The sequence below is a fragment of the Gigantopelta aegis genome, chromosome 3 (assembly GCF_016097555.1).
Source record: "Gigantopelta aegis isolate Gae_Host chromosome 3, Gae_host_genome, whole genome shotgun sequence".
NCBI lineage: Eukaryota > Metazoa > Mollusca > Gastropoda > Neomphalida > Peltospiridae > Gigantopelta > Gigantopelta aegis.
The window spans coordinates 52978552-53004236 of record NC_054701.1 but is presented as its reverse complement, the minus strand read 5'-3'; the positions used below and the strand labels follow the sequence as shown (position 1 = coordinate 53004236).

Here is a 25685-nt window from a genome sequence, read left to right as displayed (position 1 = left end):
GGTAATATTTGGAATTGGTTTTGACAAGAATGATTATGTGAGCTAAATATCCATACACTCAGATATTGGTACCGTATTTCTCACCTGTAAGTCGATCTCGGCTATAAGTCGAGTCCCTAATTTCAAGCCCTGAAAACGTATTTTTTTTATTGACCCGTTTATAAGTCGACCCATGAAAAACAATTTATAAATATTGAAATATTTCTTATTTTCAGCACATGAGAACAATAATGTACATTAGGCTATGAGCCAGACCCCCCAAAATTGACCGGTCGGTACCATACAGATGGAGTAAGGCTCATTGTGATTTTTAGCAAGATATATGTCCCTAGATATGAAAAAGAAGTGATAGCAGTGTATAACTCTCGGCCATCTCTGTGTTATGACCCGAAATATTATTATATGCCCGCTTCGCTTCGCCAAAAAATGTGATATTTGCTGAAATTGGAATAAATATGTTTTTAAGGACCACAGAGTGCCAATAATTTGCATACTGGATGCCAACTAATATAGTAATAGAAATATAGAACATTTGTGGGGGTTATTTTATCAAAATTTTGATATGACAAAAAATATGTTAAATTTAGTGAAAAAGTGGTCGAAAACGCTTGGAGTTCAGAATTCACATTGTACGTTTTTGTAAATATTTCAAAAATGAAAACTCCCAGAGTAACATTTGACCCCTCAAAATCTTCGCAAGGAAGTCATAATGAAAGAACAATTGATAGGTTGCAGTGAACATGAACTTTAAAATCAACTAAAGTGTTGACCTCAAGATTAGCATGCCTAAAACTCATTCATGCACAATGGATTGTGTCGGCTTTTAAAAGGTTGGCCAGAGAGACCCTGCAATCGTGCTCCAGTTGTTTTATAAATGTAGTCAAATTTTAATCTTTGTTTCAATAGCCTGTACATGATACATAGCTTGCTGTACCTTTTTGAGAATTAGTCCACCTCGCCTACAATGAATTGTTTTCCAGTTGTGTTTTTTAAATATTTTAGAATTTTAATCTTTTTTTCTTCTTTTTTTAATAACATGGGACACATAGACAAAACAGCAATAAATGCATCATATTATTAAACCGAATAACACGAACTCACTTTTTTTTGCATTAATATTATGATCGCATTAATTTCAGGATCTACATTATTTAATGTTTTTATGAATTGAATAACATTTGATAGGAAACTACACTGGACTGTAGCTGCCAAATTCCCACATAAGAGAAACAAATTGATGCACATATATAAGACTGAGTAAAGAAAAGTTGGAAAACTTAATTTTGAAGTTGCTATTTGCATTTTATTGCCAAAGTGCTTGGAAAAATACCTTTGCTCATTAATATATATATATATAAAGTCTACAGCCATTACCAATAATACAAATATTTTTTGCCATGGATTCCTATTAGCAGGGCCGACAAGTAACAGTTTTGTAAATAGATTTTGTGGAAACCAGACTTTAAATTATGTTTAATTAATGATCAAAACAAGATGTGCTGGCATATACACCTTACTTATCTGGGCTGTTTGTCCAGAACAGTATGTTAATGGTTAATTGTTAGTGTTTAGTGAGAGATATCAGTGTAGTTGCCTTATGCAACTGCTAGTTAAGCTGCTAAAACTCAATCAGAATAGGAGCAGGTAGCGGGATGCGAACACAATACCTATCAGCGTCAAATGTGATAAATAAACCACTTCACCACGTTGTTAATAGGTGGTGATGCTACTGAAGGTGTGTATGTCAGCCCATTTCTATGAACCAAATTGCCAACGAAGAGAACCGAAAGGAACATGTTTGTTTAGTTCTTACATAATAAAAATAGACAGTAATTAAGTGTTCCCAAATTTAATAATACATCAAACATTTCTATGTTAGTTCGCTGATATTATGTTCCTAACCTTGAATTACCTGCTCTTTTTAATCAATACATCTTTTTGTCAGTTGTGGAAATGTGCTTCAGTAATATCCATACAAACATTGAACCATGCAATGCTCAAAATACATCGGCAAAAGTATCCCATCCACTGTTTATGAATAAGCAATCTATATACATACATGTACTAACACTGTATTAACACTGTTGATAAAAGTCTTCTCTGAAAATGTTTAGAAACGGAGGATTCCAGTGGACTATTTCCATAGGAATCCACATGGATTCTCGTGAAAAAAGCTGAATTTTTAGCCCTGTTTTTGCTTACATTGTACTTCAGGTTTATTAAATATTTGGTTGAAATTGACACGTTTTCCTCTTATGAAATGACAAGGATGAGCTCCATTTGAATTCCTTGCTGCACCACGGACACCTATAGCAGTGATCTATACTGTGTTTTCCTATCATGTGATTCTTCAATGAGGCCATTGTGTTGAATCTTTGTTCACATATGTTGCACAAAAAATTCTCTGAACTGGTATGCATTTTCAGATGGGTTATAAGTCTTGGTTTATAGCGGTATGCTAGACCACATACATGACAGATGTGATTCTTTGATCCAGTGTGTTTGTCCTTATGATCATCAAACTTGACCTTGTCATAAAAGCGCTTTGCACAGACTTCACATGTGTATTTGTAGACGTTCTCATGGGCATGGCTAGCATGTCTATTTAGTGCTCGTCGGGAGTTGAATTTTTTGCCACATCCGTAACAGAGGAACTTCAAGTTGAGATGTGCTGTGTTCACATGTTCCTGCAGTTCTAGCACAGAACAGTATAATTTCTCACAGTGGCTGCAGGCATGCTTGTTTTCAGGATTATGCTGGTACCAATGACGTTTGATGTCTGTGTACCATTTGGTGATGTATCCACATTCCCGGCAATGCAGTCGGCCATCTTTCTTTTCATAAGACACATTTTTGCCTGTAAAGATATAAAGACAGTCAGGCAGTACTTCACAAATGGTTTTAAACATAAAAGCAAATTAAACTTCCTTTTGTTACATGGTTTGTATCAATCCATTATTTTAAAAATTAATTTTTTTTTTTTTAATTTAGCATAAACACATGTACATTCAAGAACTACAAGTATCAACACTGAATTACTGCAACAGTTGAGGTCAATATTTCACTGGCAAATGAATATACTATATCCAAATGTCAATACATGTATCTACACATGTACATATATAGCATTCAATTTATAGGTACACTGGTTACTAAAATATATCAATTAGCTTTTTTTATAAGAAAAACCCTCTTATGTGAATTTGCACCAGCTAGTATACATGTAAGTGTTACACAATAGTTTAGTTTATGTTAGCTATGAGGATTTCTTTTAATCTAAAACTGAATTAGTCAACATGACTAAAGTGCTTAAAACCCTAGCTATTCAATGATGAAGTCACACTCACCAGTACAAATCATAGAATGGTGAAGCAGATTCTTTTTGAATCTGTATCCCTTTCCACACTTCCCACAACAATGAGGAGCAACACCTGTGTGCTTCGACATGTGGGCATCAAATCGACTTCGACTATCAAAAAACATGTCACAGGCTTTGCAGTGGTATTTGGCCTTTCTCAAGTGCACAAACTGTTTGTGTTTTCTCAAAGCATTTAAACTGAGAAAGGTTTCACCACACACGGAACAGCAGGCCCTGGCATCTCCACCCTGGCCATGTACTGTTACCATATGATTTATTAAGTGAATGCTATCCATAAACTTTGTATTACAAATCCTGCAAACAGGCAGGTCAGAGTGTTTAAATATATGACGCTGAATGTTATACTTCCGGGTAGTATTGTAACTGCACTGTTCACAAACGTATTTTCCATTTTCCATCTTGTATATTGCTGGAAAAAACCCAAAGTAAATCTGTCATTATATAAAAGTCTAAATATTTTGTTTAGTTCATAAGGAGTTTTAGTAGCAATATATGGCCATAGGATTAAAACGTTTCACTTACTGGTGTATTTTTAGAGGCTAGTACTTAACTTTACATTGGGTATTATTACATGAATTAGGACTTGTCCAATCCGACTGAAACCAAATCATACTGGTCAACCTTGTGGTTCCATGAGTAGACTGACAATAACTTCAAATACATGTAATCTCAGGGGTGGGACGTAGCCCAGAGGTAAAGCGATTGTTTGATACGCATCGGTTTGGGATCGATCCCCATCAGTAAGCCCATTGGGCTATTTCTTGTTCCGGCCAGTGCACCATGACTGGTGTATCAAAGGCTGTGGTATGTGCTATCCTGTCTGTGGGAAGGTGCATATAAAAGATCCCTTGCTACTAATGGAAGATCCTTTGCTACTAATGGGAAAATGTAGCAGGTTTCCTCTCTGAGACTATATGTCAAAATGACCAAATGTTTGACATCCAGTATAGCCAATGGTTAATAAATCAATGAGCTCTAGTGGTGTCGTTAAACAAAAGCAAACTTTAGAACAAACTTTACATGTAATCCCATGTCCAGGTGACCGTACCTAAATAGTCGAGCTAAACTGATGTCCAAATTGGATACAGTTGCGATGTCGGTAAAGCACACATACAGAGGGAATAAACCTATAGGTGGCTGATATACATTTCTCTCATCCTCGGGTATATAGGACACAGCTATGCCATGAAAGAAAGCTATGACGGAAATTTCTATCACGCGCACTCATTTAACATGTGACATCGTTGGTAATATATGACTTCATATTAATGTGATATAGTGACATGAGGTCATTAGACACAGTTTTAAATTAATATTTTGTTATTAAAACCTTCATTATAAAAGCTATCTTGTTAATTTGTAGTGTTAAATTTTATTTAACACATGAAACAAACATGATAAATATTATAGTGTAGTTTATTTATGATAAAATTATCAAATAAAAAAGTTACTTGTTTAGCTATCTTTGTTCGTATAAAATAATGGTTTATTTACCGAATGAATGAGAGAAAAAGACTCCATCATACGCGGTCATGTGGGATAGAAAAAGTACACCCTCGGTGGTGAACATTTCCACCACCTCGAGTGTACCTTTTCTATCCTACATGACCGCATATGATGGAGTCTTATAATATTATATGCATGTATATGTATGTGTGTTGTACATGTAGTACCTGTACTATTTTATTAAGTTTTTAATAGGTCAATACCTATTGATGTAAGTACCTTGTAATTTTCATAAAAACAATTAGAGTACCTTGCAATTCTCATAAAAACAATTCAAAGTACAGAATAACCAGACTGCTAATTCCATACCTCCACAATTTAAATCCCAGATTTTGGTTTGTAAACTTAAGATTATGAGATGGAATCCCACAAGACACATCTTATTTAATTTTTACGATCCTAAAATATTTTCCCAATTTCAATGCCTGATAACCTAATATGTTACACAGGTAATGTTAACAATGTATGAAAGAAAACAAAAATCTCATTTATGGCTGTGTAGCTATAATTTTATTACATACCTATTCAATCTTACTACATGTACAGTGATAAAGACATTTTGAACAGTGTGATAAATGTATTTTGTATTGCACATACATGTACACATGTATGTGCAATATGGACCGGAACTTTTAAATGAGGAATTCCCTTTTTCTTTTTACTGCCTTTTATTTACTGACGTCATATATGATTTACAAATGACGTCACATCGTATTTGAAACATTACACAAGGCTGCCGCAGAGCATGATTCTTAATATTAAGTAAATCCATGAAAGGAGTTTTGATCATAGATTTAACAAAGTGTTGTTATGACATTAAATTAAAAAAAAGTTTTTGTGAAATATAAAAGAAGGTATGTAATAAATATAGAACTTCACATACATTGTTTTCGCTTCCTATTCATTGCACTTGGTTTTTTTGCGACAGAACATACCACTAGACCGCTACGCGGTCTTGTGGTATATATTCTTGCACAAAATGAACAAGTGCAATAAATAGGAAGCAAAAACAACATAAGTGAAGTTTTGTATATTTATTACATACCTATTCAATCTTACTATAGTGATAAAGGCCTTTTGAAACTGTGTAATAAATTTATCCTGTATTGCACATACGTGCAATCTGGACCGCAACTTTTAAATAAGGAATTCCCTATTTCTTTGTACTGCAGTTAGTGCCTTTTATTTACTTACATCATATATGATTTACAAATGACGTCATATCGTATTTGAAACATTACACAAGGCTGCCGCAGAGTATGATTCTTGATGTTAAATGAATCCATGAAAGGAGTTTTGATCATAGATTTAACAAATGTTGTTATGACGTTAAATTAAAAACTTTTTGTAAAACATAAAAGAAGGTATGTAATAAATACAGCACTTCACATACGTTGTTTTCACTTCCTATTTATTGCACTAATTTATTTTGCGAAAGAACATACCACTCGACTGTCATGGTATATATTCTTGCGCAAAATAAACTTGTGCAATAAATAAGAAGCGAAAACAACGTATGTGAAGTTCAGTATATTAATTCTATACATGTACCAACATCAATAACAAGTGGAATATGACTGTAGCTAGCTGAATTAAATATGTTTCCAAATATATTGCAATAATTGCATGGCACTCTTTTCTACATTGTATGTTAATATTGTAATCATACAGTTTATGAGAATAAAAGCCTAACAACAGATTTCCTTGGTTTACATAAACACATAGCACAATACAGCTGCACAATCATACATGTACTGCTACATGTGATATGTGTGCATAATTAATACATACATGAATAAATATTACAATTATTGGCATATTGGAATAAATATTACAATTATTGGCATTTAAGTATACAGTACATACATGTATCATTGTAACTTAATTACATGTACTGTACATATGTATCCTTATAACTTACCTGTACCTTCTACAAAAACTATTTTTAAAACCCCCAGAAAAAATGTATAAATAACACCTGAAAATTTCAATATTTTAGACTTCAATCTGCGGGGACATGGACATATAGACCGGCTTCAGAATGAGCTACGTGCCACCCGGAGAGGACATTATGTTGACTTGCTTTTTTGTATTCCTCATCATATATATTAATAAAAATGTTTTGATAAAGAGGCTTCTGGTGGTGGATGTGGCAAATACGCGGGTCAAAATAAGGCCACCCTCCCAAAAACTAGGTCAATTAACTACATGTACTAATAGCATTAATAGGAGAGCAGATAACTGTGAGAACCTTTCAAACGATTATAGAAACATCAAACTTGGCACAGATGATCTTCTTGGGGTGTTTGTCAAATCCAATCAATGAACCACTTGAATTTTCAATATGGTGGCCATGTTTCAAGATGGCCACCATACTGTTCTACCAAATGGTCACAGACCACAATTAATTTAGCTACATGTATATAGCCTTAGTGGCTATAACATTTTTATTAATATCAGCAGGCCCGTGGATTTTTGTACATGCATGTACCTTTGCCTGCATGCATGGGGGACTCATACCCTGAAAAGGACAACAGGAGTTGTCCAGCTCTTTCTCCCAGGATATTGGTTTAAACAAACACACCCTCTAAATCTGGCTGGAGGACTACTTTTGCATTGGGCCGGAATTACCACAAACAAGTCTTCAATGTCAACAAGTTACACATGTTTACAAACTACATGCCGTCCCCTGTCAACTTCAGTCAAATAGTTGTCACTTTATAGCTATCTGCCATGAAATAATCACAGTCAAACAGCAGACTACTTGCACATACAAATTTCCGGATTTTGGAAAACCAAATGGGAAGATAACTGTCATCCGAGGCCTATCAGTCCATTTTTCCCCCTAAAGACTGGCCCACACTAATGTATTCCAATGATATACTTATTAAAACAATGCTCAGTAAGTATCGGGATAAAAAACCACCTTTAAAATGAGAGTATATAGAGGCTGTGTTAAAACCTCTACCACAGAGCCTTGCCATGGACAATTTTAGCAATGGAAACTTGAGGGACACCAGTTTCAAAATGTAATAACCTTAAGGCAATTCCACAGTAACTGATGCAACATTCAGACATTTTTTAATGTCTTGATTTTTTTTTTTTTTTTTAACGTATTCAATAAAATTCTTAAGAGTGTTTTTGATTGAAATAATTATGTTGTGACAAAGTCATATCAAAAGAAAATTTCATTGCATACAATATCAGTGCAACTACATGTGTGTACATGTAAAATCACAAATGAAGTAACTGACACAACAAAAAAAGTAACTTGTATTTGACATGTCTTTGAACTTGCCAAAATTCTCTGAATCTTAAGCATCAAGTTTTCAGGTATATATTGCAATGTTTTGATTCAGCAGGCTTAGTCTTGGCATCTTGTAACTCATCTATGTCGAAATGGAAATGAGGCATCATTGCGAGCATTGCAGCTTTAAATACCCATCAGTACCCCAATCGTTTCCCCGAGTTTCACGTGCATTCGACAAAATCGACCATTTCACACCGATTTCCTGCAATTGTCGCACAACGTGCCACAACGTGTTAAATTTGTTTTAGGGTGCATTTGGGCATGCTGTCCCATTCCAGGAACATTAACAAACATGGTCATTCAGCAACATTGTACACAAAAAAAATATTTTGTAAAATCAAACACTTTTCTTCTTTCCCTATCACATATGCGGGTTGTTGTCTTTTTTGACAAAGTATACATGCATTTGTCATGATGAACTTTACTTGTAGACTGCAAGAAATTGCATTTTAGGACATCAAGTTCTCACAATTTTCCAAACACCCCCTCCCTCAGTAACTTGGGCAGTTACACCCTCAATGCCATCCAGTCTAAACCCCCACTCCCTTCAAAATTTTCTACACACATGCCTCAACAGTGAGAAAACAGCTTACGTTTACATGTACATCTTGATTGAAAGTGTAATGATTTTTTTATGTTTTTATTTTTTGCAATTTCCAAGTATATATACATGTATATATATACTGCATTCACTTTCTTATGACATTACCAAATATTTCATAAGAAATCGATGGGAATAAGGCAAATATTGTAAATAACTCATATTCTTTCTTTAAAATCAGGGGTTTTTTTTTAATTTTCAGCATGCTGTCCTGTCTCTCTTTTTTTTTCTTGTTTGATTACACTTTATCTTGCTCCATTTTTCACTATTCTCTGTTCTTTTCTCTTTCCAGCCTCTTTCTGTCTTCGTTCAAATGTGCTTGATTTTCGTTCATGCTGTCTTGGGAGGTATTCTACTAAAAATATTAGCAACTTGGGATATTTTCAGGAGTAGTAACCAATTTATCAAATGAAAGGACATTTGCTATTTATATAGAACTATTAAAGGGGCAATCTCATAGTTATCTTTTGAAATGTAAAGATTATTCTTGAATTAAATTGCATGCCCATAAAATATTACAACCAAATAACTTCATTTACAGGTAAAAAAGAATTATATCATTACAAAATTCATTCTAGGTGACCAACAGTTAATTGTGTGAAATCACATTTTGAATTTGAGTTGCAATTCCACAATGACAAAGGATTGGCTGTTTTGTTGAATAACTGATGCAAACTGTTTAAATGTACTTTACAATTTTAGCCAAGAACTCATGGGAAATCACTGTGCCAAGAGGTACTTGCACCATATTTTTCAGTTTCCAGTGATAACTGTTAACAAGTGTAATCATGTACCAGTCTCTTGGTTGGAAGGATGTTTATAGTAATGACCACTGAATATGCATTATGGATTATTCTGCCATAGATGTATTACAAGCCAAATGTTAAACTTTTTAGCACATTTTCTGCAATAAACTTGACAAGTGTAGCAGCATCTGATTACTGAACACAATAAATACATTCAGACAGCAGAGAATATTAGCCGATTAGATTTTCTAAGGATATGTGTACACTATGTGTAATTTACATAAATGTATCTGAAATGTATTATTAGAGTACTTAATCTTGTTAAAAACTGTATACTATTTATTTAAAGTGTTTAATTACATTTAGTAGTGATATATTCATTATATTTAGATCTTCTGTCCAATTGCAATAATTGAGAAACTCATTAAAATTCAATATTTAAAAAAACAAATCTACATTATATAACTGACCAACAAAATCCAACTTTTGCTCTTTTTTACCAAATTATTAGCTCAAAACTGTTACAAAATATTGCAACAACGTGTAGTAACATCAGAGGTCATTTTATGCTATTTTGGAGGATATTGTAATTTAAAAGTTGAAAATTTTAATTTTAATTTTTATTAAATTATTATTATTTTATTTTTTTTAATTTAATAAAATGTTTAGAAAATAAATAAATAAGTTTTCATATTCCTTGTGGTATTCACAATCAGTCTGTGTAATTTCACCTCTCTGGCTATAATACTTTCAACAGAATCAAGCATTTAACTGGTGTAATGTGTGAACTACAGGTATACAATGTATATCAGGCCACAGACCACAATTAATTTCACTATATGTTTCTATATAGTCTTTGTGGCTGTAACATTTTTATTAATATCAGCAGGTCTGTGGATTTTTGTATGTACCTTTGCCTGCCTGGGGGACACATACCCTGAAAAGGACAACCTCTGTTGAACATTGGTTTAAACAAACACACCTTCTAAACCTGGCCGGAGTACATTTTACACAAAAAGCACTACTTTTGCATGGGCCGGAATTACAACAAACAAGTCTTCAATGCCAACAAGTTACACATGTTTACAAACTACATGCTCTCCCCTCTGGACAACCAAATGGGAAGATAACTGTAATCTGAGGCCAAATATGGTCCACGTATAAGAAGATTTCAACCAAATCTATTCCAAATTATCCTCTCATGGCCTTGATCAAGTATTGTTATTTTTCAGGCCGATTCAAAATACAAGATCTACCATCCAGGTTTTAACCAAACTTGGTTGAAATGATCCTCTCATGGACCCGACAAAGTATTGTTATTTTGAGGGCCAATACAAAATCCAAGATGGCCACCCTGGCCTCTGATTGGCTCAGACATTTTCAACACCTTCTCAAATTCCACCAGGCTAATTTCAACCAAACATGGCCCAAGTCATCCTCTCATGGCCATGCATATGTTGTTATTTTGGGGGCCAACTGAAAATCCAATAATTACAAGATGATCCTGTTTTAACCATATTACATTATCATATGTATGTATTAATATTAATTTTGTTTTAATTATTATTGTAAATACTATCTAATCTGTTACATGTATGTTTGGTTGTTTAGCCACTGTTCCCACTGAATTTGATAAATCATGTGTGAAGTTATGAATTTAAAAAAAATAACCATGAAAATTATTTGGGATTAGCTTTTTCTGTTCAAATTCAACTACCGTATTTTTCGGCATATAAGCTGCTACTTTTTTGCTGTGAATTGGAAGGTGCGGTTTATAAAACTTTTTTTTTTCATTCTCATAATAATAATAATATAGCATACCAAATGACTGGAACTGAAGTATTACAATGAAATGGCTCTTTATTAATAGTCTAGTCAGGCTAGAAACAATACATCACTTGTGTATTGTTATACTTACAGTTTCAAAAATGGACTCCTCCATGAACTTTCTTAGTTTGATTTCTGTAACATTTATTGTTAGTAGTGCATCAGATATGTTTGTCAGATGTTCTAAAATGAAGTAACTTTCCTCCTATTATACAAAGTAGTGTTGTTATACTTTGTAGTAAACACACCCAACTTGCATGTTCAATATTGCAGATAAAAAGCCAGTGGCAGCCTGAACAATGTCAAGTGATACAATTACAATGTCATGGCCATTTATAGCCACTTGCAAAAGCTGGACCTTAACAAGGACATCAAAACAGTTTCTTGATATCTTTAACGCCACTGTTTCTAACCTGTTTGTAATGTTTTTAATTAATATATCAAAATTTAAGTTTAGTACGAAGCTTGCGAATTAAAATCACATAATCGGAGTACCTGTAATGTTTGTATTAAATGTCGACATTTCCGATCTAACTAGCCTGCTAATTAATACAGAGCATAATGTTGTTGTAATGTATTTCGTTATATTACATGTAATTATACATATATAATTCTCGTCAAATATATATATATATATTAAAGGCCGTCGTTTAAAAGTTATAAAACAATGTCGAAACTGTTTAGATCGATAGAACTGTGCTTAGTTTTGGTTCACTGCCACTCCAGCTTGACCGGACCTCATTTGGATATGTAATTTTTGCACACGGCACACTAGTTAGATTACCTAGAAATGCGTGTTTTGCAATCGAGAAAGTCGATCTACTAGTAATTTTCACTTGTGCCTCTTTTTGGGGGGTTCACGCTTTGTAATCATACTGGGACAAATAAAATATTATCATGTTGTTGTTTTTTTCTTTGCAACTAATGCAAGATTACGAAATTAGCATTATCAAGTTCTTGTTCATATTTTCGTAAAAATAGCGGAGTTAATTTGTCAATGGTGTTTTGTTTACGAAACTTTCTCATTAGGTGAAATGAAACTGAAAGCAACACAATCAACAATTATTTATTGTTTGAATTTAAGGGAGAATGGATCTCTTTATTATTATTAAATACAAACAATAATTAACTGTAATTAAGATTGTGGCTTTATTTTAACTGCAGCTTATTTAAAGGTGCAGTTTATGTACGAACAAAGGTCAGAACTTGGTCTAAAAACAAGGGGTGAGGTTTATATTCCAGTGCGTGTAATAAGCCGGAAAATACGGTACATGAACTAAGCCTTTCTTGTGTGGAACCTTGCGCAAGCTTCCACAAGTGTAGACAAGCTTTCGCAGTTGAAGATATACATGCAGCAAGCTTGCAAAAATAAAAACATGCTTGCGGGAAGCTTGCACAGTTGAAGATATACATGCAGCAAGCTTGCAAAAATGAAAACATGCTTGCGGGAAGCTTGCACAGTTGAAGATATGCATGCAGCAAGCTTGCAAAAATGAAAACATGCTTGCGGGAAGCTTGCACAGTTGAAGATATACATGCAGCAAGTTGCAAAAATAAAAACATGCTTGCGGGAAGCTTGCACAGTTGAAGATATGCATGCAGCAAGCTTGCAAAAATTAAAACATGCTTGCAGGAAGCTTGCACAGTTGAAGATATACATGCAGCAAGCTTGCAAAAATGAAAACATGCTTCCGGGAATCTTGCACAGTTGAAAATATGCATGCAGCAAGCTTGCGCATGCTTGCACAAATCAAAACATGTATGCGGCAAGCTTACAGAATTACTAACAATCTTACACAAGCTAAATGTTAGCTTGCAAATAGCTTGCATTGCTTGTACTACCTTGTAACAACCTTGTAACTACCTTGTGACAACCTAGCCGCAAGCATGCATTTTTGTTTGGGTATTTCCAATAATTAAACAAATTATTAATATTAATACACATAATGATGTTATATGATTATAATTATCTGATACTACCTCCTCACTTAAACAGACCCTCCCCACCCACCATCTGTCACAATAAATATCTGTAAAATTGTAGCTGCATTATGGGGGGGGGGGGCAAGCCCCATCCCAATGTTTATTACAGTATGGATTTATTTGATCTATTAATGCTAATTTGTATTTACATATAAAAAGAGTTAATTAACTGCAACTTTGGTGTAGTGGGTTAGGGGTTGAATCCTACCCAGTGAAACTGCATGGAAAAGAAAAAGAAATTAAATTAAAAAATCAAGAAAAAAACAATACAAAAACAAAACAAAGACAGCAATGACATCAGGAATTCAGATAGAACAAGGGATTATTATGAGAGGTGCAAAATCCTGAGATTAATAGGCTTGCCATCATAGGCAGTATGGTGCAACTTCAAAAGGACTTAATTTAGACACCACTGTGTGGGTCTCCAGACAATAGGAAGAAACCAAAAAATAGAAAAGAAATAGCGGCATCTGGACATATTCTGTGTGCACATGTGTTTAGTTAAGACTATACCTCATGTACCTGGAACATGTCTATCATACAGGAAAACTAATTTGGTAAGTATATGATTACATGTAGCACCTATTTGTTTTATTTTAAAGTAATGGACAAATAAGGCATTTGGCCTAGCATGCATAGTCAACGATATATAATGCACATTATTGCTTAATATCAACAAGTATGATCATATTGTTAATTAATAAAACAGTGAAATGTGACGGCTATCATAGATAACAGACACAGCCATTTTGTACCATCCCAGTGAATATGCCCTCTGGCGAGTTGGTGGTTACGTAATACCTAACATGTCACGTCAGGAATTAGTCTTCAAACTGAAGATTTTTGCGGATGCATCGCAATGTTCTTTAATAATATCCATCCCAGTAAGCCGCAACAAGTATATATTATTTTTCAATACAAAATAAACCACCATTGTCAAAGTGCTGAAATAACTATTATGTTTTGTACATAAATTAACCCACGTACTGAAATAATAATCTGAGTGTTTTCTTAGTTAATTGGTCTTTTCTCTCCGTGGCTGTACCTGTGGTTCCTGATTGGCAGGTGTATATTTAGACGGTCCCCAGACACTGTGTCTACATGCCTCTTTTATTAAGATCACAGGGTATTGTGTGATAACCGCAGAAACACCCCTCAAATCGTAATAGACATTATCAGCCGTCCTGCTTTATTACTGTAAGTAATTCTGCAAAACCCTGAATTAAGTAGACTTTCCACACAAAATCACAAAACTGACCAATTACGTTGTCCAAGTGAAAAGAAAATTATCACTTGGGTATCATGAGTGGTCGTTTTTGCTTAAACGTACTCTACCAATAGGCCTAATAATATTAATTTTTTCTTTCGATTTTTTAAAAGAGAAAAATACTATAACTCCATTTTGTTCTATTGATGCAAATTGAAATATATTTAGTTTAATTACACTATCAAGTCATTTATATTGTTTTACATGTGAGGTTGATGAAAGCGAAGCGCCTTGTCGTAAATTGTCTTGTGCAGAGAGGAGTTGGATGGAGCTGACATCACTTCGCCCCAAGCTATACCACCCGACGTCATAAAAACAAAACAAAATGGCTACCCCTCCAGTTAGCAGGAATAATCATGGTTTTTTATTAACTCTAAAATTATGCGTTTTCATTTGTTAAAGTGTCAGTATGTGTTGGTGGTCCGGGTATGCATCTTTCCAACACATACGGCTCATATTTGAGTTGATCCTCCCTTTAACAGTTCATGTTTTTCATTTAAAAACCATGCATTACAATTATTGTTTGTCCCCTTATCGAGCTACTCTCGATGCACTAATTCAAAACCTTACGTAGCTCCCTCTTTACCTTTTAGACAGACCATTCAAAAATGCACTTAAATCCCTTCATTAAAATGCACACCATTTCCCCGTCTGTTACCATCTTGGTCGGACTGCCAGTGCTCTCTTGCAGGCGGTCTCTTCTTTCCCCACCCCCACCCTTTCCTGTCCTGGACGGAGGAGCCGGCTGAGGTCGACATCTGTGCCCAGGACAGGCGTGCACTACAACAGCTTGCTCTGAATGTGCACGTTAAAACTCTCTGACCTGACTTGATCATTGTTAGATTTTCAAATCAGACAAGATGGCGGCATTTATAAAAGATAAAATTCCTTTGTCTGATGAATTCTCTTTATTTATGTTAATGCATGTTCATAGGCATTTCATTTAATAAATACAACTATACTAAAAGTTCAAACTAGTCATGATTATAGTTATTTTGTCACACAAAGGTTTGGTATTGTTGTTCTGTTGTTCAACTTGTTGTTTTGTTTTGGGCATGCAAGATCATGCTAAATGCCACATTAAATTATTTGTGAATTTAGTAACTTGTGTGGCATGATCAGAAATCTATTTATGTCTAGTTTCCAGTTCTTAGATACACCTAGCCATTCATAAGTTATGCCCATTTTAGCAAATTATATTTTAGACTTCAACAAGAGTAACTTTTTTGTCAAAAATGTATATGGTTTTTTAGACAGTACTACATAGTACAAAATTATCTAAAGACATATTAAACAACTTTATCTTGTAAAACATACTTTATTTTACATTTTGTTCTTTATTATGATTGGTTAATTACATTCTTTTTCCAGGATCAAATAAAAATAACACACGGAAAGATAACATTTTGAACAAATCACACAAAGATTTTTAAGGTTTAAAATATTTTTTATAAGATAAAATTTCAAATAAAACACAAAAATATTATTTTTTAAAGGAATGCAGCTTTATATGAATTTTAGAAATATACTAACATTTTTTTTAAAACTATTTATACACTAAGATATGCCATTTACCAGATAATACTATAGAAATTAAAATGCTATAACAGTAACTGAAAATATTTCTACTTTTATCAGGGTAATACAAATCACTAATCTAGATTTAACTACAAACATTTTTAACTTTAATTATTAATTGGAATGCTGTTGATTCTTTTTTGCAATATTTCTGATTCTGTATGATTTCTGAATCGTTTAGCCATTGTAGCGAGTTGTCAAACACAGACGATTTATAAACAAAGGGGGCAACTCTTATCACCTTAATGACACGGGTCTTGTCAATTTATAAATAAAATTATTACATGGAAAACTACCAAACAACTGATTACACTCGGGCACATAGATATTTATCAAACTATACTTACCCGTATAACATTCCAAAGAATGCATGTCATGCGTTTTTCAAAGAAATAGTTTTGTTATAGTTCGGTCGCCTACACAGTGATAGTTCCCGCCATTAAATTTACAATGCAGTAGCATGAGTATGCGAAAATTAACGATTTTCTATATTTTTTGGTTATAACATGTTCAAGAAAGTATGTATTTAAAAATAATAAAGTAATTAAAAAACACTTACCATAAATCGCAATCTCTTTCAAACAGAATTCAATACGTATTTCCTAGTTTAAGAGCTGAGGCGCGAGAGTGAAAAAACAAAACGATAACAATTCGGCCGAACTTACAAAGCGGAAGTCACATGACAGTTTCGTACACCCTGGCAAATTTTGTATTAGTGCCCAAATTCTGTATTGACCCGGAAAATGACACAGTGTACCTGTGGTATGGATTAGCTATTGACCAATCAAAACGCATGAAATTTATCTAAAAGGTAATAAAAGGGTCTACAGTTAGATTTTAGCCAGGTATATTTTTCAAGAAATACCAAATATACAGTTAATTAGTTCCAAAATACCCACTCAAAAATGACATTTATGGTATCAAATAGACAATAACACCTGCAAATCTAAAAATTCCATATGGTTATCTCCTAATATTTAGCTTAATTTTTTTACATTTAAATACTGTAAGTAATTAGTAGTAATTAATTAAAATATACTTGTGGTGTCTCCCCGTTACAAAACAACATGATTCGTCTAAAAAGTATTACGTCAAGGCAAATGTTTAAGGTTTTTTTATCCATATGATCAATTAATAGATTGGAAGTATTAATAAGTTATAACTTTTTTAAATTTTTAATTGTATAAGTTTAGTCATTAAATCTTAAACGGAATTTACAATTTTCCGAGTTGTCAAATAAAATGCTAGCTTTTGTGATCAAATAATACATTTATTTATTTATTAATATACATACATTGTTTTACTGCTTAATTGATCATTTGAACCATTAAGGCACAACAAGGTATGTTACTCTACAACAAAATGTAAACACACGTTTCCGAACATTGTTGGCCACCATTTTGTTTTTATCGCTCGGCTCAGTTCGGTTTTATTCGGTTGGGTAAATTCCTAGGATGCGTTCGAAAGAGTGCTCGCCTGTAAATCGATGCAACAGTTCATGCAAGCACTTTATATAAATTAATCAATTACACTTCAACACGTACTTCATCTTTTCACCAAACATTGAAGACAGGAGTACCAAATTCTTAAAGGTAATTAAATATGACTTTTCTGAAGCTACATGTATGTACACTACAGTAGATAAAGTACAGTTCCTTTAGGATAAGGGGAACTGGCCCAAACTTTATCTACATTCTTTCCTCTTTTTATATATATATATTTTTACATTACAAATTCCACTCATTTTAATTACAAATTCCACTCAACCTTTTTATTTTCACTTGCAAATAGTGGGCCTACATGTATGCAGTAGAATATATCACTACTTATTATACCAAAATCATGTCTGGGATTTAGTTTTTATTAATTGCAATTTATGACCAACAATACCTCTTCTTTTCTTTTTTATCACAGAACTTTTATTAGCCTTTTACAAAACAAAGATGGACCAAAATTTTAATATTAAAACTATTTGACCAAATTAATACATCAAGGTTTATTCAGTATATACATTTGCCTATATTTTTTCCTAAAAGGTTCTCTTATGCATATTCGAACCCATAAACTGATCTGCTGGCAGGATCATGGATTTTTTATTTATTAAAGTGACCACAAATAAAATTCATTCTTCCTGTGTTATTATTGTAACTGTGTTTTTAAATTCTTGACATTTGTGATATGTGTTTCAATATCTCCCCCTTCCCCCTTTGTTCAACACGTGCATGTGAATTATAGTTATTATTAATTAATTTGAATACATATTTTATAATCAATTAAAAAGAAATTAAGACATTCCCCTCCCTAAACTTTAAGTTCTAAATGTATATTTCACAAAATTATTTATATTTTGCCCAGTGTGCTGAGAATGTATTAAAATTACCTGGTAATGACCTCAGTTTGAGATCTGCTTGGTTCCATTTTGATTTTAATTGATATTTATATGTCTGTCTTTTCAGAGGCAGTAATATATCTTTGGATCCTGATGAAAGATGACTGAACCAATGAAAATTTGGCTTCACCCTTTATATAGAATAGCTGTTGTATTTGTACCATTACATTAAATAAATGTATCAATGTTTATTAAATACCACTGAAAATGCATAGCAATCCAGAAGTTTTACCTGACTATTTCTGAATATACATGTATAAACAGAATTTTAGTTCAGTAAACGGAAAAGACATTTTATAAGCGGAATTGGCAATTTTCATAAGCGGAATTGGCAATTTTTATAAGCGGAAAATCGACACCCCTATGTATGGATGGAATATTCTTTTGGAGATAGTTTTCAAATGTAAAATATGGTGAACCACTGTTTAGTGTTTGGATGTATCAAAGCAGCAGTTTTTCCTAACTTTAAAAAAACAGACAATCACAAGGTTTGCATGGAAGTGGTTCTTAAACAGAACCCGTCTGTAATGGAAAGGACCATCACAATGGGATAGGCTCTGCAGTGACCACTTCATCCCTGAGGATTACGACAATTATTTAAGGTGGTCGATAAATATGACACCTATTTTTAAAAAATTTAACATATCTGTTCCAAGCCTGTATCCCCACCGGCATATGTTTTACAATTGTGCATGATACAGCAAACAAAAAACTACCACGAGCATGAGGTAAACTAGAGTTCAAAAGGGGGACGGGGAGGAGAGGAGGAGGGAGGGAGGGTACCTGGGGCGGCAGTGTAAAATATATAGTGGTACAGCATGAGGTTGCCAAATTCATCTTTCGAAATTCAATTAATTGAGAAGGACATTTTCACAGATACAACAAATATAACCCACAAAAATGCCTCTTTGAAAAGTGTTCCGGCTATGTGCTGTCCCTGCAGTGGTGTAGGGAGGGGGCTCATGGGAACACGCCCCCACCCCCATCAAACTTTTTTTTTTAAACTATTAAATTTTATAAAATCATAAATACGTAGAGTGGGTAGTTTCCCCCCCTCCCCCCCCCCCCCCCCCCATCCCCATATAAAATTCTGACTACGCCAGTGGATGGTACCAAGCCTAGAATGATAAAAAATATGGGGCTTGTATTTCATAATTAAATACAAACTTTTTGCGCGTGCGTGTGTGCGTTCGTGCATGTGTGTGTGTGTGTATATATATATATACACACACACACACAAAGTTTGTATATACATGTATATATACACACACCCGCCTTCAATTCTGGACATCAGATGCAAATTCAAGAACAAAACAACGGGTCATGTAGTAATTAGCTCTGCCTAGACATGCACACTATCTTGTGCCTACTGTCTACACCAGCAAGCGATCATACCTCTACTGCCTGCCAGTGGTCACCTTTTAAACAATGACGGCATTTCCCCAGTAATTAGGACACCATGGAAAGTGTTATGAAATAATCGCGCCTTTTTGAAAGCTTAATAATCAATGAACACCTGTAGTAACGGGTGTAGGTAGCAAGATAAACTGTATTATTATTTGTATGTGTTCATACCTGTATTGCATATTATACTGATCTGTCTAAAACAATAAATTCAGATCCCTATTTTATGTGATATTAATCAATAAAATAATGATCGAACTTGTATCCTCCTTCTCACAGGTAGGTAGGTAACTAGGTTAACATGCTTATATACCACTTCCTCACCAATTGAAATACCATTCGAGTAGATGTACAAATGTTACGAGACAAAATGTCCAAACTAGCGTCCGTTAAGAATCAGCTGTTTTTCGAAAAATCATTCTCTGCTGTTGGCATATTGACCTACTAACAGAAGGCTGAATGCTACGTCACAGGTCTGATGCGGGTAAAATCGACTGAGCAGTGGGGTTTATCACCAACCATTTTACAAAAAGTCACTTTATTAATAACTGGGTCGGAGGGTATTTTTGTTTTTCATTTTTAATACTGTAATGTTTATGTATTTGTTTTATACATGTATATACTGTGTATTAATAATGTGCCATGATTGGGGACCGTTAATATTTGTGCCTTTGTACTTGAAACAGTTTGTGTGATAAAACCAACTTGAAAAAAATCATAATATTTATGTATATGTATTTTGATTAAATGAACTAAATATACAGAACTTCACAGACGTTGTTTTCGCTTCCTATTTACTGCACAAGTTTATTTTGCACACGAATATATACCACGGGACAAGTGCAATAAATAGGAAGTGAAAACAACGTATGAGAAGTGCTGCATTTATTACATACCTTCTTTTATGTTTTACAAAAACGGTTTTTAATTTAACATCATAATTAACAACACTTTGTTATATCTATGATCAAAACTCCTTTCATGGATTTGCTTAACGTTAAGAACCATACTCTGCGGCAGCCTTGTGTAATATGTTTCAAATATGATGTGATGTAATTTGTAAATCATACATCACGTCAGTAAATAAAAGGTGCCAACTGCAGTAAAAATAAAAAGTGAATTCCCCATTCAAAAGTTCCGGTCCAAATTGCACATATGTGTAATGCAAAATAAATTTATTACATGGTTTGAAAAGTCTTTATCACTATAGTAGGATTGAATAGGTATGCAATAAAATCATTTATGTAACATCAACTTCTGCAATTCACAAATACTGTAAGTCTTTAGATATCACCTTACAAAGGGATTATACAGAACTCCACTAATTGCCATGGGGCAATAAAATGTCTGTAGGAGAATGGGAGTTTGTCACTTGAACACCCGCCCCGGGGTTGGTCACTGGCGAAGTCAGAGGCCAAACCCGTGGTGGGCGTGCCTGAACCGTAGTGGATATGGGCACGTTAAACGAGCTCCCATCCCATCCCATCACTTGAACAGTTTGTACCTGTTTTATCAAAAGGATGTGCATCTCTACTTCTGGCAGACTAAAAGTAATTAATTTACTTCAGGCAGTGCTAATTAAAAGCCCAACGGAAATGGGGGCAGTTGTATAAATTAAATTTTAAACAGCCCGTTACCGACCACTGTCGGGCTGCTGGTGCTCACCTTGCACCTGCCAGTGCAGGTGGTCCCTCCTCTTACCCACCCCCACCTTTCCTGTCCTGGACAGAGAAGCCGGCCGAGACCGGCTCTTGTGCCCAGGACAGGCGTGCACTACAACAGCTTGTTCTGAATGTGCACGTAAAGCCCTATGACCTGACCTGACCTGACCTGACCTGCAACATGAAAACTATTTTTTAGCTTTTATGTTTGCTTAATACACATATTACATATTTTATTCCCCACACCTGAAACTTGGTAGGCTACGATTCTCTAGGGTATTACATTAATAAACAATTGTTAATTACATATGGTAAATCTATACAAACTATATAAAATATTTTTTCTTTTTTGTTTTGCAGAATCCCATCTGAATGTTGGATGACATATGACAAGATGGCACTGAATAGGACATAACTTTACATTTGAAAATAAATATATATTATTTATAAAATATTTGTTTGCATATTGTTCAGATATATTAGTATCAGGAAGAATAAAACATCACTTCGTTTGTTGACTATTGTGCTTCAATTTTTATGTTTTGCTGACAGTAAATTTACAGATAGGGTGTGAAAGTGCTGTCGTATTGTACCGGTGACATAAGAACAATAACTTTTTAAAACAATTATTTGAATTAAATGAGTCCAGGGAATTCCCATGATATTTATGGATTTTGAACCTGTTGTTTCACTCTTTTGTTTGTTGTTGACAAAACATCTGTCCATCTGTTACAGGTTAGTATGGCCTCTATTAGAAACATATTTATCTGCCCTTGATTTGCATGTGCGCTAAGCAGCCAAAACAAGCACTAAATTACTTCCGGCGCATTCATGCAATCACTTGCAACAAAGGCTCTTTATTATTACTGAATTGTGAAGTATAGTCGTCGACTTGTTCTTTTACTTTTTGACGTTAATAAAGTTTCCTATTTCTATTATACAATTATTTGTCAGATTGTGTGCAATGTCTTTCTTTTACAGAAAAGAAAATGTACTTGTAATATTTTTGGGTGCTCAACAGAAATACTTACGACCACGTCTTGGGTAGACCAAGAAAATAGGGGCTCATTGATCAATGACTAATTGTTAAAATGGCATCTTAATAAAGTTTTGATATTTGCAATTAATAAGCATGTGTTGGTCTATACATCAATGTGTACGAACGGAAGCTATATAGCTAGTGTACATTAATTCGACTAAATGACTAGTTGCGATTTTCTGTACCGCTAGCTTCATTAACTAAGACCTATATACATGTATATATACCACCTATCAGTATTAGAGAGCAATCAACATAAATATACATCATGCAGTACACTGTCATTGTCAGGTAATGTGTAATGGACACAATTTTACACATGTATATATACGATGCACTAATCACCAGCAAATAATATCTATCTAGTCAAAAAGCACCATGATAACCAACATTTTGCTCACATAATTGCCAGGATGGATCCTTGAAATAGTCTGCGATGTAGGAATATGCTAATGATTTTGGAAATGTCAATTTTCATAGAACAATGAATAGGCATCAAGTTTAGTTAAGCCAGTTATAGGTTTTGACATGCCATAGTCAAAAGAAAGCCCCACCCCCCAAAAAAATAATACAAATGTGATTAATGTTTGCCATTATTACGGCACTGTGGGCCTATATCACTTTTTTTTATTATCCAGTAGCAGCAGCAATGGTGTATATATATCTGTGTGTGTGTTTGTGTTCCCCCCACCCACTTTACCACCTAGCTTCCTATACCACTGGAATACATACATAGATAAAAAAAAAATTAATGTGCGTGGTCGTCTGGGTTAAGTTTTTAGTTGTGCGTGTGGTGTCTTAATTTATAGGCTATTGTTTATTTGGGGGGCAGATTTGTTGTTGGTACTGGGGTTTTCTTTGGGGGGGGGTAAAATTGTTGCGCGGGGGGGAGGGTATTTTTAAAATATTAGGTTTTTTGTTTTGCTTGTCACTTATGCTTATAATCACCTACCTTAAATAATCGGCATACAAATATTTTAATGTAAATAAAACAAGTACTGTTACTAGGTAGATGTTTTTAGGTTAAATTATATATTTAGTTGTTATTATTTTAGCCTAATTAATTTGCAGCAAATGAAATATTTAGTCAAACAGGCGCGTGTGCAGGAAATTGTGTAGAGGAAGTCTAGACTGGCTATAGTGGTGTTTTTAGGGGAGGGGTTAAGTCTAAACAACAACATAATATATAGCACATGGGGAAGGGGACTGTCCTACAAAAATGTTGGGGGGTTTTCTTGTAAATAATTTCAGTTTGGTTTGATGTAAAAATAACAATAAGTGTTTTGGAAATAACAAAAATATACAATTTTTGTGTGTAATTTAGAAAACAATTGGCTCAGAAATAAATAACTTGTAGTAAATTCCATAGTATGAAAAATATGTGTTCCCCGTGGGACGCACTATAAACATATTATGTTTCTATTATCTAACTATTACAACTGTGTTACTGTCACACACAATTCATTAAAACTGCAGGTGAGTTTGTATGTTTAAATGACATTATGATAATTAATGTGAGGCAACTAGATTCATATCCTATATTTAACACAGTCAATTATAACAAAATGCAATTTCAGCTACTTAACTTTTACCTGTATTATTCTTTATTTTTAAAGCATAGGTGGGGACATTTATGATGCCAAGGGCTGCGTGGCATGCATAAATCTCATCTGAAAATTCACAAATAACTGTGGTCATCGGCCATGCTTGCTGTTACCAGAACTGGAAAGTGGTTAGGGGACATAACTCTGTCTAATTTTTCTCGCTAATTTCTAATAGAAAGAAATGTTTTATTTAATGACACACTCAACACATTTGTTTTAATTTACGGTTATATGGCGTCAGACATATGGTTAAGGACCATACAGATTTTGAGAGGAAACCCGCTGTCGCCACTACATGGGCTACTCTTCTGATTAGCAGCAAGGGATCTTTTATTTGCGCTTCCCACAGGCAGGATAGCACAAACCATGGCCTTTGTTGAACCAGTTATGGATCACTGGTCGGTGCAAGTGGTTTACACCTACCCATTGAGCCTTGCGGAGTACTCACTCAGGGTTTGGAGTCGGTATCTGGATTAAAAATCCCATGCCTCGACTGGGATCTGAACCCAGTACCTACCAGCCTGTAGACCGATGGCCTACCACGATGCCACCGAGGCCGGTAAATTTGAATTAAGTAAATATACTAAATATGATAGTTAAATATCAATATTCACAAATGTTAAATAATCAAATACTAAGTAAATTCAAATAAAGAAATCTGCAATTCCTGAAATAAACCAAATTAATTTATGTATTAAGACTAAAAAACTAAATTATAATAATCATGCAACTATTACGGTATATAATAATTAATTTAACCCAATAATAATTATTAATAAAAAATACTAATTAATTATTAGCTAACTGTACCTAAGATGTTACATTGCTGCTCAAATGAGCATGAGTGACTCGTGTGGCACAGCAAATGCGTATCAAAATGCTAGAGGTTTTTGGCACACCCGTCTTCCACGCAGGGGGCAGGATTTAACTCAGTTGGTTGACTGCTCAGTTGAGGTGCTTGCATCGCAGAATCGAACAACCTCTGTGGATCCATTCACCTGACCTGGTTTTTTCTTGTTGCAACCAGGGCACCACAACTGGTGTGGTATGTGCTTTCCTATCTGTAGGAAAGTGCATATAAAAGATCCCTTGCGGGTTTTCTCAGATGACTAATGTATAAAAATTACTAAATGTTTGACATCCAATAGCTAATGATTAATTAATCAATGTGCTCTTCTAGTGGCACCCCACCAGCCTTGTCCAGATGGAGAAAGCCATATATCAGAATCCTAAAACCAAGATAGCTACCCCAAACTGACCTCGTATGAAGTAGTAAAAGATGAGAATCAATGAGAAAAAATATATAAAATAGAACGTTACAATTTATCAACACGTAAACCATTTTGTCAGAGCACACAGGACCACATCTGTAATGGAGGATTGCAAAATTG

General features: G+C 34.2%; 2 protein-coding genes across 2 annotated transcripts in view; both read right to left on the bottom strand.

Annotated features, from left to right (window-relative positions):
- Positions 1 to 25685, bottom strand: part of LOC121368233 (zinc finger protein 267-like) — a 92834-nt gene that overhangs the window by 41967 nt on the left and 25182 nt on the right. The window lies entirely within an intron of this gene.
- On the bottom strand, positions 1834 to 25474 carry LOC121368234 (zinc finger protein 808-like). Its single transcript, XM_041492871.1, has 3 exons — positions 25105 to 25474; positions 3348 to 3788; positions 1834 to 2857 (listed from the first exon to the last, which is right to left on the bottom strand). The coding sequence occupies exons 2-3, from the start codon at positions 3775 to 3777 to the stop codon at positions 2220 to 2222; spliced, it is 1068 nt and encodes a 355-aa protein (XP_041348805.1). The 5' UTR covers positions 3778 to 3788; positions 25105 to 25474; the 3' UTR covers positions 1834 to 2219.

Bases quoted from the DNA above. Each gene is read 5' to 3' on its own strand.
- LOC121368234 (XM_041492871.1), bottom strand. From the start codon at position 3,777: ATGGAAAATGGAAAATACGTTTGTGAACAGTGCAGTTACAATACTACC. The intron at 2,858-3,347 runs GTGAGTGTGACT...ATATCTTTACAG, and splicing joins CCATTCTATGATTTGTACTG to GCAAAAATGTGTCTTATGAA.